Source organism: Pseudorasbora parva, chromosome 21, assembly GCF_024679245.1.
Source record: "Pseudorasbora parva isolate DD20220531a chromosome 21, ASM2467924v1, whole genome shotgun sequence".
NCBI lineage: Eukaryota > Metazoa > Chordata > Actinopteri > Cypriniformes > Gobionidae > Pseudorasbora > Pseudorasbora parva.
Window position 1 is genome coordinate 37083371 of NC_090192.1, and position 17462 is coordinate 37100832.

At 37.2% G+C, this 17462-nt stretch overlaps 1 protein-coding gene across 4 annotated transcripts in view; it reads right to left on the minus strand.

Moving 5' to 3' along the window:
• Window positions 1-18: 18 nt before the first annotated feature.
• Window positions 19-17462, minus strand: part of ptprea (protein tyrosine phosphatase receptor type Ea) — a 101919-nt gene continuing 84475 nt past the window's right edge. For all 4 annotated transcript variants that reach the window (XM_067430654.1, XM_067430651.1, XM_067430652.1 and 1 more), the window contains 14 exons: window positions 16623-16699; window positions 15783-15819; window positions 15589-15686; window positions 13539-13658; window positions 13131-13294; window positions 9364-9499; window positions 9059-9208; window positions 8668-8761; window positions 6292-6368; window positions 5273-5407; window positions 5040-5165; window positions 4738-4889; window positions 2282-2417; window positions 19-939 (listed from right to left, as the gene is read on the minus strand). In XM_067430654.1, coding sequence (XP_067286755.1) covers window positions 865-939; window positions 2282-2417; window positions 4738-4889; window positions 5040-5165; window positions 5273-5407; window positions 6292-6368; window positions 8668-8761; window positions 9059-9208; window positions 9364-9499; window positions 13131-13294; window positions 13539-13658; window positions 15589-15686; window positions 15783-15819; window positions 16623-16699 — 1577 coding nt within the window. In that variant the 3' untranslated portion in view covers window positions 19-864. The remainder of the gene's footprint in view (window positions 940-2281; window positions 2418-4737; window positions 4890-5039; window positions 5166-5272; window positions 5408-6291; window positions 6369-8667; window positions 8762-9058; window positions 9209-9363; window positions 9500-13130; window positions 13295-13538; window positions 13659-15588; window positions 15687-15782; window positions 15820-16622; window positions 16700-17462) is intronic.

Here is a 17462-nt window from a genome sequence, read left to right on the forward strand (position 1 = left end):
AGCGATGCGATTTCATAATGCATTTGTTCATTTATTTGTAAATCCTTGGCCTTCTGCAAGGCAAACAATCAGTGACGTGTGTGTGCTTTAAAAACCTGTGCAGTTTTTCTCAGCATCATTCTCAGCGAAACAGAGGCAGGGCGTTTAAGGTCAGAGGTCAGAGTCTTATACAGTTGTTGTTTCTGTGCAAGATCACATCTTATATAAACTCTTGCTGATGTTAAACCATGGAAATGTGTTTGTGCCTTTCTTAATACTTTAGCCGTATCCTGTAAAACCAAAATAATCTCTCTCGCTCTCTTTATGCGATGGGTATATTTGCTGCTTTGAAACCAAACTTGAAAATCTTGGCTGATGAGCACAATGTTAAAGACAGGAATAAAACAACTTTTTGACACAATGATATCTCTCATAAAATGTAAGACGATAACTCTTTATCTAATAAATAAAATGGCATGGAACATTCACATACATGCTTTATCTCGCAGGATGTCCCGTCTGCAACAGTGCATAAATACATACCACCTACAGCTTTACAAATTCTACATGAATCGCGTAATAAAAAATACAAATTAGTTGAACAAACAGACAGACGAAACACTATTTTACAGTAACAACAGAAGCCCGACTGGAATGATCAAAAATAAAATAACCCATTTAAATATGTTATAAAGGAGACGAAACAATGTACAGATTTTAAAACTTTAGTAGCCTTAGTATATTACAGATAGATATGGTATTTTAGTAACATCGAGGAGAAGTGCATAGCAAAATAGAGCGTAATTATCTTCCGGTCGCGGTGTAAAATCCTGAGCGACTGGTGTGTAAAAAAGCATCAAACTCAAACATTTAAGGCAGATCAGATCATTTGAAATTGGCATAGTCTGAGAAAATGTCGACAAAGTCCTGTACCACTCTGTAGCAGAAGTCATACTGTTCCTGCGGGCCGAAAGAAACAACAGTGAGAAGAACACACACACACACACACACACACAACTTTATTACAGATGCTTGCTTCGATAGCCATCAAATATGACTGTTACTTCAGCTGTTGTTAACGTTTTATTGTTTATTTATTTTTTATGTTTTAATATGAATCATCCTTTATTTGTCTAATGATAAATTCATAATTTATATTATTATATAACTTGAATTAAGTCAGTACAATTCATTCGGAATTGACATTACAGTTATACTTATAATGTATATTATTAAGCTGATTTTTATTACTTGCATCATAAAATGCATCATAAAAATCCAAACATAAAAATTGCATCATAAAAATCCAAATCATAATGAAATTAATTATTAAATTCATATATAACTGAAATTAAAATATTTATATTATTAATATTATTATTTCTTTCATTTATATTACTTGAATTACGCCATAATAAATGGGAACTGACATTAAAACAATTATTTTAATTAATGGATGTGATATTAATAATATTGCCAATTTATTTATCCTAATAATGTTTAGCTGATTTATATTGGTTGCATTAAATCATAATACAATGAATAAGTGAACTCATATCAAATTGACAATAAAATAGTTTTCAATATTACCGATTCATTTATAGTATTATTATTTAATTAATTTGTATTACTTGAATTTAGTCAATGAAATTATTTAATATTAAATTAATTCAGGATTGACATTAAAACTATTATTTTGATCATGGTTGCGATATTAAAAATATTAATTTAATCAAAATTACCAATTAATTTATTGTATTAAATTGTATTAATTTGCTTGTATTAAATATTAATGCAATTAATTATTAAATTCATATAAAATTTATATTAAGACATTCAATGTTAAATTAAAATTAATTTATACTACTATGATTTCATTCATTTATATTACTTCTGTTCAAAACTGTTAGGGGTTAACACTTCAATTAAGTCACAATACATGAATTAATTAATGAATTACTATTAATTTATATTATTTGACTGATTTATATTACTTGTATTAAATCATACTAAAATGTATTAATTTCATATTAGTTTGACATTAAAAATATTTTTTCAATATTACTAATTCGGTTATATTATTATTATTTCATTAATTGAATTAAACGTAAAATTAATAAAAACTGCTTTCAAAGACGTAAGATGCTTTCAGAATCCTTCTGTCATTTTGTCACTTTTATTGTACATATTGTAATATGTATGGATGTAATAGCAAGTTAGCACATTTTTATTGTAGTATTCTAGCAGAAGCGATGGACTGCGTTGTGCATGTGAATGAGTGTGTGTGAAGGGTTGAACTGACCACTGTCTGCACCATGTGTGGCCGCTGCATTCGTAAACTTTTCACAGTCTGAAACACATCCAGCAAACCCTCGGCTTTCACTCGCTCCAGAATATTACTGAGAGCGATAAACGTACCGGTCCGACCCGCTCCGGCACTGCGGAACACGCACACGCACACGCACACGCACACGCGCACACACGCGCGCGCACACACACACACACGCACACACACACACACACACACACACACACACACACACACACACACACACACACACACACACACACACACACACACACACACACACACACACACACACACACACACACACACACACACACACACACACACACACACACACCACATAAGAGCTGGTTGAGCACAAGTACCTGTCCATTTCAACAAGGTTTAAATGCAAACTGCTAAAATGAAAATTCATCCTCATGCTATCCCTGATGACTTTTTACAGATTTTTAGAAAAAGAAATGATGTGTTTAAGAAAAATGCTAATATTTTTCAGCTATAAATCAGATCTTCTGGTCTGATAGCACTTTATTTTACAGCCCTGTTCCCAACGGATGTACTTATTATAGTAATTACAATAACTGAGTAATAAGTAACTCTGATCCTTTATCCCTAAACCTAACCTTAACACATGTAGTTGCCTAATATTACCCACTATTTTCTTAGGTAAGTGTAAAATAAAGTGGAACCTTATTTGGTCGTTCGAGCGTTCACAGGAGGAACGTTGTGACTGTGTAAGTGCATTGTGATGTTGGCAAGGTTTTTTTTCTCTATTCGGGCCCTGAAGGAGTTTTGGTTCCTTGCCACGGTCGCCTTTGGCTTTTGCTCATTTGGGAACACTTAAATTGAAACTATTTTACTGCCCTCCACACAATGGCCCTCATTTATCAAAAGTGCGTACACCAAATTTCCAGCGTACACCTTGCGTACACCCAAACCCAAGGTGACTTTGAGATTTATCAATATGGACGTTGGCGTACGGCACGCTCAAATCCTACGCCAGCTCAGGAGGTGGTGTACGCACGTTTGAGTTAGTGGGAAAATGCGCAGAAAAACAATTCCTAACACCACAAAACGCACTGACAAGATATGCTATATGACCCACTGTTAAAAACCACAACAACAACATTCAGTGTTTATTTTTGTGTAACATGAACGTCAATGTTTAATTTGTGTGACTTTACCAAAGTGTTTGATCTGTAGGCATATGTATTCCTCCAGTCGCGAGCCTGTGCGCTTTATCTGACGTTTCAGGCCCGTCTGGCCCAGCAGCTGCGCACGGACTGGGACTAAAATAATTCAGACTGACAAAATAATAAAAATGGCCTCTTTTAAATAATAATTAAATCAATAAAAACGGCATTCTTCTTCTAAATAACAAGCGTCATTAAGAATAATAATCATAATAATAAGAAAAAGAATCTTACAAATTGTCATGTAATTATTAATGTGAATGAATCTTACTCCACATCACATCATCATCACTATTGTACACCCCAATACATGTGCCGTGATACGAAATTAAATGCTAATTGTTTCAAAACGTGCTGTAAAATAATGCATTGTGATGGTAATTTATCATCCAAACAGCTATTTAAACTGCTGGAGTGCGCTTCTCAACCCCCACACTAACAGTAGCTACTCGTAATTTGGGTCCATATTTTGTTTTTGTAGGTGCCTTTAATCCCACTCTTTAAACTCCCAAATAAAACAATTTCGGGTTTTTTCCATGGTGATGGTCTCGATGGGCGCATCTCAATCATCTCAATAGTTCAGTAGTCAGAGCACTGATCAGGGAGTCAGCCCGTTGACTTATGTCCTAATCAGTGCCCTGACTAGTGGACTAAAGAGATGATTGAGCGCGCCCGATCTCCACGTCAGAGAAGTTTCGCTTCTTTGCCGTCTTCTGTTTGTCCATGGCGTAAAATGAGGGCGTGCGGGAGACTTGAATATATAGGGGCGTGTTATTCTAATGACGATCGTTTTCAGCCGCGGGATTTATCAAGGGCAAGTATTGCGTACACCTGAATTGCAGAGGTGCGCACAGTTTCATAAATCAGGCGGTGAGAGGAGTGTAAGCATAATCTTACGCCAACATATACGCCCGTTTCTACGCAAGATTGATAAATGAGGGCCAGTGACACTATATGATAATTGAACTGAGCTGGATGACATCCCTGTTTTCTCCAGAGCGGCTGTACAGCCGAATCAAATTCTGTTGCATTATGTTCCTGTTAAAACTGTGAAGCTGCTTTGAAACAATGTGCATTGTAAAAGCGCTATATAAATAAAGGTGAATTGACTTGACTTGCGTCACGTCATGCATTGTCAAAGTTCATAAAAATGTAAGAGCAACTGGTGAGTGATATCATTTCAACGCTGATTTTTACTAACTGGTGTCCTCCAGTTTGGGAAACCCTGGCCTGTGGAATGAGTTCAGTTAGTTTTACCTGCAGTGCACGACGATGGGGTGGTTTCCCGACTGCTGCTGTTGTTTCTGCACCGATGCGATGATGTCGATCATCCCTTTGCCTTCGGCTGGGATTCCGATCTCTGGCCAGCCGTGGAAATGAAAGTGCCGAACCAAACGTGTCTGCTTCTCCTGTTAGAAAAACACACCAACATGCATTGCAATTCATTCGTGTGGCCTCCACATATCAACTCCAAAAGTATACCAAAGCGACTTGATGCAATTGGAACGGTATGCAATATTAGCCATTGTAATGCAAATAAGATCATAATGCACTCTCACCGGGCCGTATGTGAGCACCAGATCTCTGAGACTGAACGTGTCACACAGCGTGTCTCCTTTAATCTCCACCGTGAAGTCCCCGTAAGTCACTGAATCCTCAGTAGGCCAGTACTGAAAACACTTGTCCTGCAACACACACACACACACACTCCGAATGACAAAGCTGACAGGATTTATTCTTAGAAGTTTTGTAAGTGTCTGCACAACTGGATTTGTAACGTGTGTGTTTGTACCTGATCTCTCTCCTGCAGTTCTGTTAGCATCACGATTGAGTGACACTTCCATTCCCAAACCATTCTCCAGAAATCATCCACCGTGTGCGACAGAGGACCCTGTGTGGCGATGAAATAGTCCTTCTGCCGGTACCCCTGACAAACATAACACATGAGATGTATATGAATACTACAGATCAAAAATAAGAATACAAAACTGGACTTGGAGCAAAAATATTTGACATTTTATTGGGAAATGCCACATAATACGTAATACAAGAGAATAGTCTGACTCAAACTAATGTAAGAGACAAAATAAATGAATACTTTCATTCAGCAAGCATGCATTCATTTGATCAAAGGTGACAGTAAAGACATTTATAATGTCACAAAAGACTTCAATTTCTAATAAATGCTGTTCTTTTAAACTCTATATTTACTGTTGAAAAATGTACTGTTTTCATCCACCTATTAGAATGATTTCTGAAGGATCATGTGACACTGAAGACTGTAGTTATGATGCTAAAAATTCAGCTTTGATCACATAAATAAATTACACTTTACAATATTTTCAAATATATATATATTTTTTTAAATTTGGAATAATATTTCACAATTTTACTTACAGCAATATTAATCATTTAATTCAAATGTCTACTAAACACACTTTTGTTCAACAGCTTTTATATCAGTGAAAGTTTTAACATTAGAAGTTTAATCTAGGAGAGTTTTTACCATTTGATGTTTTCCAATCAAAAAACAACAACAACAACAACAAAAAGTTACATACTGGTCCATGGCTGCCAGGTAAGAAATATTTGTGGATGGTAATCTGACATTTTTGGACCAGTCACAGACTAACCCAAATAATAACTCAAGCCCTAAGAAAACTTTCAGAATTTTTAAAAATTCCTATCCTATTTACTTTCTTAAGAAGTATCCCTGGTCTTGTGTTGAAAGAAAACAATGCATATTTCTTTAATGTTTCATCATGAAACGCCTCTGAAAAAAAAAAACTTGAAGAGTCCTTAAGTACTTACATCAATGAAAGATGCGTTGATATAATCTGTGAACTCCTGACCTCTTCTCATTGATAGGATGACTCGATTAAAATCATCTGAACAAATGAATGAGAAAAGCCATCAAATAAAACATAAATTACCTTATTGACCTCTAGCATAAGCTTGTTTGGGGTGTTTTGAACTGCATGTCTTATGATTACAACTGAAGGCACAAGACGAACAGGAGAAGGAAGAGAGATTTCTGATTAACTTCCTTGTAAACAAAGCGGGGCAGCACAATAACATGCATTTGACAGATGGAAAGAAAGTCCATTCAGATTATAAATCTTACACTTAAGCCCCTTTCACACTGCGATTCCGGCAAATACACGGATAATGCGACCCGGCATTTGTTCCCGGGCCGCTAGATTTGGTCCATTCACACTGCCAGCGAAATACCGCAATATGTGCGCTTTCACACACAACGCGTAACGGTCCCGGATCGAGTTGACACGTGACATCCTGATGTGACGTATAATGGCGAGCGATCTCAGCTTCAGCGCGGATAGTAAGGAGCTCCGTGGTCTCGACTTGTGTCCAGTTTGCGCACGTTTCTGCTTGTTTAATTTTATCTTCTTTTGTATACGAACACTCTCTGCGTTTAAAACACCGACGAGCTCTTCTGGCACTGCAGGGTTGTATTATTGAAAAAACAAGCTCTAGGAGTCGCACGATAACTACGTACACGTTGCGGCATTAGTTTTGGCTTTTGTTCACACAGCGCTCGTCCCGGGTCGAACCTCGCAATGTTACTAGGTCCCTGACCCGGGTTCAATTCGGTAATCAATTCCGGGACGTGGTTGCTTTCACACAGAAGGCGACCCGGCAATGTTCCGGGAATATTGCGGGTCCGATGTGCAGTGTGAAAGGGGCTTTAGACATTAAATACACTATATTGCCAAAAGTTTTGGGACGCCTGCCTTTACATGTACATGAACTTTTAAGAACATCCCATTCTTAATCCGTAGGGTTTAATATGGAGTTGGCCCACCCTTCTCAGCTATAACAGCTTCAACTCTTCTGGGTCTTTCCACAAGGTCTAGGAGTGTGTTTATGGGAATTTTTGACTGGTCTTCTAGAAGCGCATTTGTGAGGTCAGGCACTGATGTTGGACGAGCCTGTCTTGCAATCTAAGCTCTTAAATCAAAGGTGTTTTATCAGGTTGAGGTCAGGACTCTGTGCAGGACACTCAAGTTCCTCCACACCAAACTCGTTTATCCATGTCTTTATGGACCGACGCTTTGTGCACTGGTGCGCAGTAATTTTGTAACGGGAAGGGACCATCCCCAAGTTGGGAGCATAAAAATGTATTGGTATGCTGAAGCATAAGAGTTAATTTCACTGGAACTAAAAGGCCAAGCCCAGCCCCTGATAAACAACCTCACACCATAATCTCTCCTCCACCAAACTTTACACTTCGCACAATGCAGTCAGGCAAGTCCCGTTCTCATGGCAACAGAAGCGTGATTGGTCACTCCAGAGAACCAACTCCCCTAATCTAGAGTTCATTGGCGGCATGCTTTACACCACTGTATCCCACGGTTTCCATTGCACTTGGTGATGTAAGGCTTGGATGAGCTGCTTGGCCATAAAAACCCATTCCATGAATCTCTCTACTCACTGTTCTTGAGCTCATCTGAAGACCACACGAAGTTTGGAGGTCTGTAGATATTGACTTCTGCACACCGTGACCCTCAGCATGTGCTGACCCCACTCTGTTATTTTATAGAAATCACTTTGTGGCTGAGTTGCTGTTTTTCCTAATTGCGCTCACTTTACTATAATACCCCTTACAGTTGACCGTAAAATATTTAGTATAAAGGGAATTTCACAAATGGACTTATTACACAGTGGCAACCAATCACAGGTAAAATCACTTCAGTTCACTGAGCTCCTGAGAGCGACCCATTCTAGTGCTTGATTTTATACACCTGTGGCCATGGAAGTGATTGGAACACCTGAATTCAATAATTTGGAGGGGTGTCCCTATACTTCTGGCAATATAGTGTCGTCTTCTTCTTTCGGCTGTTCCCTTCAGGGGTCGTCACAGCGAATCATCTGCCTCCACTAGTCCTATCCTCTTCTCTCAGACTACCTTCATGTCCTCCTTCAGTTCATCCATAATCCTCCTCTTTGGTCTTTCTCTTAACCTCCTGCCTGGTATATATATATATATATATATATATATATATATATATATATATATATATATATATATATATATATATATATATATATATACACACGTTCCTAAAAACTTTCTTCAACTAATATTTAACATCGTTTTTTTTGATTAACTGGCATAATTCATTCAGGGTTTTTGATGTTCACGAGTGCTGAAGATCTTAAACTCACATGGAATGATCTGAAGGACTCTGTTTTTCTTCATGTTGGCAGGCAGGTTGCCCGTCCTCATGTTTTCCTTCATTATACGCATGTTTGTCAGTTTCTGAAAAAACAGAAATCCATAAAATCCAGATCAATCAACAAGTACACACTAGGCAGAGCTTTGCTGCGGTTACCATGCCGTCCATCGCAAATTCAGGAATGAGTCTCGTATTGTGCGGATGCCATTCCTGCAACTGTTCAGTGTGTATGTTACCAGCGCAGCTGCTTTGTTTACTGGGTACATTTCTGCTGTTCAATAAGAGCCATCTACTGTCAGAGAGTGAATGTACATTTTCATGTTCGGGTTGTTTATATCAGTCTCTGTCTACACACCACTAGTGTCAGTAAAAATCCTCACCTTAAACTCCTCCTCCAGGCCCACGCGGTCAAGCGGAGCATTGGTGTTGTGGAGTTTCTGCAGGTGACCCTCCAGAGAAGACACGTCCAGCTCTGTGTCCCCGTACAGGAAGTACTCCAGCAGAGCCTGATAGATGAATGAGTACTGCAACTATAACACACACACACACACACATTCAGTACACCTTTAAACATGTATGACTTCTAGATAACAGCTTCCACCACCTGTTATTTTCTATGATGACAATAAAAAATGAAGTAGGTAGATGAAGAATTATGCAAAAACCGACGTCATGCGTAACTCACATCTGTCTGAATGAGCTGCGATCTCTGCTCTCGTATCCGTGACACGAAACCGGAGACGTCCACCTTCTGCTCGGTGTCCATCATGTCAATCATGGCATCAATGACGATGAACGTTCCTGTCCTGCCCACGCCAGCACTGACACAGAGACACACAAATGCAATTATTCACAAAACCAACAAGAATACATTCACACGCAGGTTTTATTGGGAATGATTCATTAGTGCACAATATTCCAAGCAAAACAACAACAAAAAAAATAACGTTAAAACGTAAAGCCTTTATGGATGATGCATTATAAAAGTATTTTTATTGCAATAATTGTGCCTTGTAATGCACCTTATAATGCATTGTATGATCTCATGAATGATTATAACCACAGTTACTTATATTAGTATTACACCTTTTAAAAAGTATAATGCATTAAAATACACGACAAACAACCAAAAATGGGTGAAACCTATATGACAAATTTCGTGTAAAATATATATTTTTTTATTTTATTTGTGGCACCATGAAACAGCTTTCATAATGTCTTCACTTCAAATAAATTCACAATGACTGCAAGTAAAGAAATATCTGCCAACGCAATGGCAAACATATTTTCCCTCGCCTTATTGTAATCTGAACACTAGAGGGCATGAGTGATCATCCAACCGAATGGACAAACCCTCCAAAGGGCTTTTGACAGGAACTGAAGTGCTCTGCATTGCTGACGCTGCGTTTGGTTGTTTAGGACACAGGGCGAGGGCTGAGGGTCAATACTATGACACACACACTGATGACTAGTGGACAGACGGGACATTGTGTCATGAAACCCAGGCACTGACCTCCATGAATTCGCTTTATGTATAGGACCAATCAGCAGCGAGAAAGGACCTTCCTTCACCTAATTCAAATCACATGCTAATCGTTCTGAATAATGTCAATCATTGTCTCATCAAATTTATTATGCATGCATGGCTGACGCAAAAGGGTCTGCGGTGTCTCAAAAAATTATTACTGTGGGTGGAAGTTATGTAAAATTTGTCCTTTTTCCGAAAGTTGAAATTCAAATGTGCACCTTCATTCTGCAAGTTATTGTTTCTTTTAAAAGTTCGAAGTTTGGCAATGGAGATCAGGAAGTTTGGGCTCTTGATAAAACTAAAATGTCAAATCTTGAAAATAAAGCTTTTTGATTAGATATAATTGTTTAGATTTTTATGGCATTTGAAATATAAAATATTAGGTTAATGTGATTAATACAATTTAATGTGATTTAATGTAATTTTCCTACATTATTGAAAAATAATGAATTATATTACAATGCAAAAAAAATATTGTTTATATGTGTGTGTGTGTGTGTGTGTGTGTGTGTGTGTGTGTGTGTGTGTGTGTGTGTGTGTGTGTGTGTGTGTGTGTGTGTGTGTGTGTGTGTTTTATAGATTTTGTTTAGACAATATTTTTTTTTAGATTTTGTGACAGTCATTTCCATGCCACATTAACCATAGCCTAGTATTATGTTAGATGCACAATAGTCACAAATGGCAATAAAACACGCTAAATGCATGAATCTTGTTTGGTATTGCAACGGCTGGTGTGCTATCTATCTTTAATAACATAATCACTTAGTGTGGGAAATATGACCAAAAAGTAAACTACAGCAATAAGCAATTGCTTAATATAAGTAAAAAGTTTAAATAATTTTCAAGTAAATGGTCAGTAATAAAATATATAGTTATGAACAAATGACAATAGGACCAATAAATACAACATAAACATACAAGATACAAACAGTGGTTTAACTGTAAGTGGTGTTTTCCCCGTTTGTGTTGTTGTTTGTTTAACATTAACACACACACACAGGAGCAGTATAAGCTTAGATTGATTTCACTTTGAGATCTTACTAATGCATAGATCTAATACTTACTGACACACGTCCAAAACGTACACACCGGTTATATAATAATAATAATAATAGATTTTATTTATAATGCACTTTTCCTTCCGAAGAATCTCAAAGTGCAACAAAGGGGGAAAAATAACAAAACAAAACAATGAATAACAAGTAAAAATATAGAATACTACAAACAATCAACCAACACAGAAAACAGAACAGAAACAGAGCTGATGGTGAACAGAAACAGAGCTGATGGTGAACAGAAAACAGCTGATGGTGGAAGTCTCTGTTAGCTCCGCAGCACACTGTGGTCCACCATGTTTTTAATTTCTCCCAGCGGCAGTGTGTCCTGAAGACATCGCCGAGGCAGGACAGCTGAAGACCAGATGATGGGTCTTCATGACGTTTCAAACGATGGGGATCGCCGCAGCACCATGCAGGAGGCAGAACATTTTTCCGGGCACTTCTGTGGACACACCGGGGTCGGCGCAGAAGTCCAAGCCGCTCCACGGCCGCAATGCAGGACGGAACAGCGGCGCAGCCGAGAAGCGGAACATCCCAACATCATGCCGGACGCCGATTACGATGGCCCAGATGACGCTAGCCCGGTGCAAACTTCAGCCACCATGCAGCTTAAGCCCGAGGGAGACCACCAGTGAGCAGTCGTGGCGAGAAACATCAAATGTCCTCCAAACCAGAACCAACCGCAGCAATTCAAACGTAAACATTAGAAGCGGTGGAAAACGGCGAAACGAGGAACAACGTCCTCTCAGTGGCTGCCAGCAATCAGCAACAGCCCCAATTGTAGCTCTGACTGTTAGACTAGTCACAAACATAAGGAAATAAAATAAAATCTAAATCTAATAGTACATTAACATGATTTGTGGGTGGAGAAGCGGCGAACAGACGACGCCAGCGTCCTCTCCCCCACGTTGCCTAACAACGATCTTAAGAGATATCTTTAAGAAAGAACAACAACACCCCGGAATAAACACGTGCGCACTGCGGGAGCATTTCAGTGAGCATGGCGGTATGGACGTAGGAAAATTAGGACCTGTTTAAAACAAATTAAGACCTAGAACTCAATACATCCGTGAATTTAAGACTTTTTAAGGCCTTAAACTTTGATTTTGAAATGTAAGACTTTTTAAGACCCTGCAGGAACCCTGACAGAGGCATTCCCACAGCGGTGACGCAGCGCAAGTTTTTTTTACCCCATTGGCAGATCATTTTACTTGTTTTAAGAAAAAACACCAGAACGTTTTTCAGAAAACAGGAAAATATATCCTATGTTAATTTACTTATTTAGTAAACGCATCTTGATTTAAGAATTTTTAGATATTTGGACTGAAAACAAGTCAAAAATACTAAATAAGAAAAGCATTTTTTTGCGGTTTATATTATAAATAGTTATATAATTTCTAATTTATTTTCTATAATCATTGTCTGCAGCTAACCTGCCATTTCTTTCAATACAAATACAGTACTATAATATCACTTTTCATTAGATTAATGATTAATATTGACTCTTTAACAAACATTACATATTGATTAACATATCAGTATTGTACATTTAAACTGAAAAAACTTTAAAAACAGTATTGTACTTTAAACTGAAATGGACATTTCTGAAAATCATATATTTTGAAGTGCATTATAATACATAGAAATGTATTGAGTATCCCTTTACTCAAAAGTGAAGGCAAGAAAATAGTCACACGAAAGTGTTAATCATTATAAATCAGGGAGCACGTCAAAACATGTTCATTTCATGATGATCTTACAGACCAAAACTGGTCACGCTCCACACCTAAATGACGTGTGAATGTAGAGCTCTAGTTCTCGCCTGATATTCTCGTTTCACATCAGTCATGCTTGAAGACGACCCACCTGCAGTGCACCACGATGGGCCCGGCGTACGAGGGGTTCACCTGCTTCACCTTCTTCAGGAACTTGAGCATGCCGATGGGCGAGAAGGGAACGCCAAAGTCGGGCCAGCTGGTGAAGTGAAGCTGCGTGACAAGACGGGGGGTTTTGGTGCCGTCGCTGGCCTGCTGTGGTGGACAGAGCGAAGGGTGAGAGTGTGGTGACACAGGAAGGAAAACACATATACACACACTTAAATAAACCCAGTTGTTAATAAGCCACTAACGCATAATTCAGTTTAATATCTGAGGCTGCAAGCTCACAGAATAAGGTGCAAGAACAATTATTTCAGAAATATTTATCCACCATAGCAAAAGACATTTCATCTAGCTTGCATGAAGATGACTGGACTTCAAGCGTATTCAGACTTACATATTGCACACAGAATTTGCGTATCGTGTAGTCCACCAGTACTGTGAAGTCTTCCACAGCAACGCGCACGTTACCGTATGTCCAGCATCCCTGATCAGGCCAATACTGATAACACTTATCCTACAGAGAAAAACAACGTGTATTTACAATAAGCTAATCATATAATGACCTTTTTTTGTTTATTTAATGTAATTTATTTTTGTATAAAACATTATTATAAATAAACAATGCAGCTAATAAAATGTTGCTCACCTCCACTGTTTTTGTAGTAAAAAAAAAAGCTGCTAATATAGTTACCGTTATTTAAGATAATTCAAATTTAGAATAAATACTGTTCTAACTTGTATTAAATTAATGTAAGTATAAACAAATGAATTTAATAATAAATAAATTATATGCAAAAAGATATAATAGTAAAATATTAGGAATATTAAAATAAATATTTGTATTTGTATTAAATAAATGTAATTTTAAATAATTACTTTTAATAATAAAGAAATGTGTAAATAAATAAGGAAATTAAACAAAAATGCTGATAACCTGCATTTTGGTTGTACAAATATAGCTGCTAATATAGTTATTTAGTTTATTTCTTAATTTCTTTTTTTATGTTGAATTACTTGAAATGGAAATATTACGATAGAGGAATTGGATGATTTCATGGATGGATGGGTGGATGGATGGATGGATGAACGGACAGATGGATGGGTGGATGAATGGATGGATGGATGGATGGATGGGTGGATGGATGGATGAACGGACAGATGGATGGATGGATGGATGGATGGATGGATGGATGGATGGACGGATGGACGGATGGATGGATGGATGGATGGAAGAACAGACAGATGGATGGATGGATGGATGGATGGATGGATGGATGGATGAAGGACAGATGGATGGATGGATGGATGGATGGATGGATGGATGAAGGACAGATGGATGGATGGATGGATGGATGGATGGATGGATGGATGGATGGATGGATGGATGGATGGATGGATGGATGGATGGAAGAACAGACAGATGGAAGAACGGATGGATGGATGGATGGATGGATTGGATGATTTAATGGGTGGATGGGTGATTTAAATAATTACTTTTGATTGATATTGACTTTTGTTTATATATAACTGAACATTCAAACATGAAGATATCTTAACAGAAATAAATAATAAACTATTTGAATGTACATTAACTAATACAGTAATGTAACAATGTTAATATCGTTAAAGTCTCAAGTCACTCAAAATACAAACAAAAGGCAAGAAAACAGTGATAAGGAAGTTTTCTTCAAATCAATATAAAACCGACACACGACACAAGGTCAAAACGTGTGGTTCTGTAGATAAACATAAACGCATTACATGTCAATCCTGTCGAGTAAATCGGTCCAACACTGGCCCTGAACAGCTGGAAGTGCATTAGAGTAGTAAAGGTGACTTTTAAGACACCATGATGCTAATCTGAGCTCTTAAAACAGCCGGTCTGTCAATCAGCATTATCCAGCCCGAGAGCGGAGGATAAATCTCTCTTAATGAGAGTTTGCGGACTAATTAGGTCAAAGCCAGAGAGAGCTTTATCAGCCATTATTAAAATCATCGATTCCAAGTCCTACTCAAAGCTGATTTTAATCTCCTCCTCTCCTCTGTCTCATTGATTGGTCTTTCCAGAGACGCTCGCGGCCGTGATGGAGAGAAGAGAAAGGAGTCGTGTGACACCTGAACATCAGAGGCCATCGAAATGGAGACGCTCAATGATGATCAACTAACTGGATTTATATCAAATAGATTTATTCCAAGAATGATTATTTTTTAAGTAATATGGCATAAGTGCACATCAACTCGAAGGGAAAAAACTTCTTCTAAAAGCATCAACCAAACACATATATACAGTATATATATAATATAATGCTAATATATTGCTCATTAAGCAATAAGGATCCTTGGGATTCAGAAGATTGAATGTCATGCAGCTTTCTGACATCAGTATTAAACAGGTCTGATGATAACAAGGAAATGTACCAGAAATCCAAAAAAAGGATACACACCTCTTTTCTCTCTTTCAGATTCGTTAACATCACGATAGTGGCTGATTTCTGTTCCCATATCATTCTCCAGAAATCTGCGACCGTTTCCTGTTTCGGACCTGAAACACAGAGGTCATCTCATCGAGTTTAATTATATCTGATTGAAGCTTCTGAAACCGCACATTTGTCTTATTTTTAAATTCAGATGCACTCACCTTGTGCTGCAATGAACTTATTCTTATCTTTATAACCCTGAGAAAACAGAAAATAACTTTAACACTATTTTAACTTCTGAATAATGAGCTCTTTTATGGCAAAACTGAGTGAACATATTAGGAAAACTTTAGTAGAAGCCTTTATTATACAATATATTTTATTCAAAATGTATGTCAGAAATAATTGTAACCAAAGGTTAAAGGCATTATAATATTTGCAGATTCAGAAATTGGTTGTTTGACATGTTTTAATGCATTACACTTTCTAAAGGTGTAAAAATGAATAGATAAGTATTATAATGTATTCTAAATGTGGTTATAATTATTCATAAGATAAGGTGCATTACATGGCATAATTAATGGATTTTATAATGCACTGTATAAAGGCTTTAAGTAAAGTATTACCAAAATTTTTTGCTCTGATAAATATTTTTTTATAATGATTCTTTACAAAATTTGCATCATGATTCAATTAAATGTAAAACATTTTTTTTTCTTCTCATGCTAAAAATTGTATTTTGAACAAGAAATGCATTAAACATTAAACATGTTTAAACATTATAATTCTTTATTATTTAAAATAAAATAGTAAATTCTGTACTATTCTGACAATAGAGTGCTGCAGACTTGATCGGGTTTTATAATGGCATTTTTAATTTTAAGAGTAAAATAAGGTCTATATATTACTCATAAATCGAAAAACGGCACTATAAAACCCCCAAGGAATTTCTCCAGTGACGGGTTAGCCTTATGGCTTTTGACGTCGCGACTGCAGCACTCTTTCTTTGTCGACTTGATCACAGTACATTGATGCATTTTACGGCATGGCAAGTGACTTACGTCAATAAATGATGCATTGACATAATCTGAAAATGGGACTCCATCGATCGGTGTTAAAATCACTCTGGAATGATCATCTGGATAACAGGACAGACAAAAAAAGGTTGTTCATTATTTTCAAATAGACACACATTCGATTGCTTCTTCACAGTGAGTTTGTATTATAACTTCTAAACAGAAAATGTATAAGAAAAAATAAAAGTAAAAGAGTGAAATGACATGGATGTGGGCACAAGGAACTGAGAGTGATCAATGCTGCATTTAGAGAAGTGTGAGATTATATGTGTGAGGGTGGCAGAAGCATTGAGACAAAACTTCAGTGTGATCACAAGAAAATGAGATGAGCTGATATACAGGGGTGAATGCCGCTCCGATCTTTATACCTGGCCATTTCTCCTGCATCCAAAATGTTGATTATGAGAACTGGTTGCTTACCATCTAATCTTCCAAGACTGTATTGTGTGTTCACCTGTGACTTTTCATAATGCTCTGTTTGCATCATTAAATCATTTTACTATTATCATTGTAAAGCTGCTTTGAAACAATCTTTATTGTATAAAGTGCCGTATAAATAAAGGTGACTTGACTTGAACAGATGAAATGACAAAGACTTCTGGATGGATGATTGGATGGATAAGATGGGTTGGATGGATGGATGGACAGACGGATGGATGAATGGGTGAATGAATACATATACACACATTTCTTACAGATAACCTGCTTTTTTATGGCAGTATAAATACAGCTGCTAATACTGCTTTAAAGTTTTGAAATTTAGTTAAGATAAAAATGATTACTTTTTTATTGATATTGGCTTTCATTAGTACATAACTGAACATT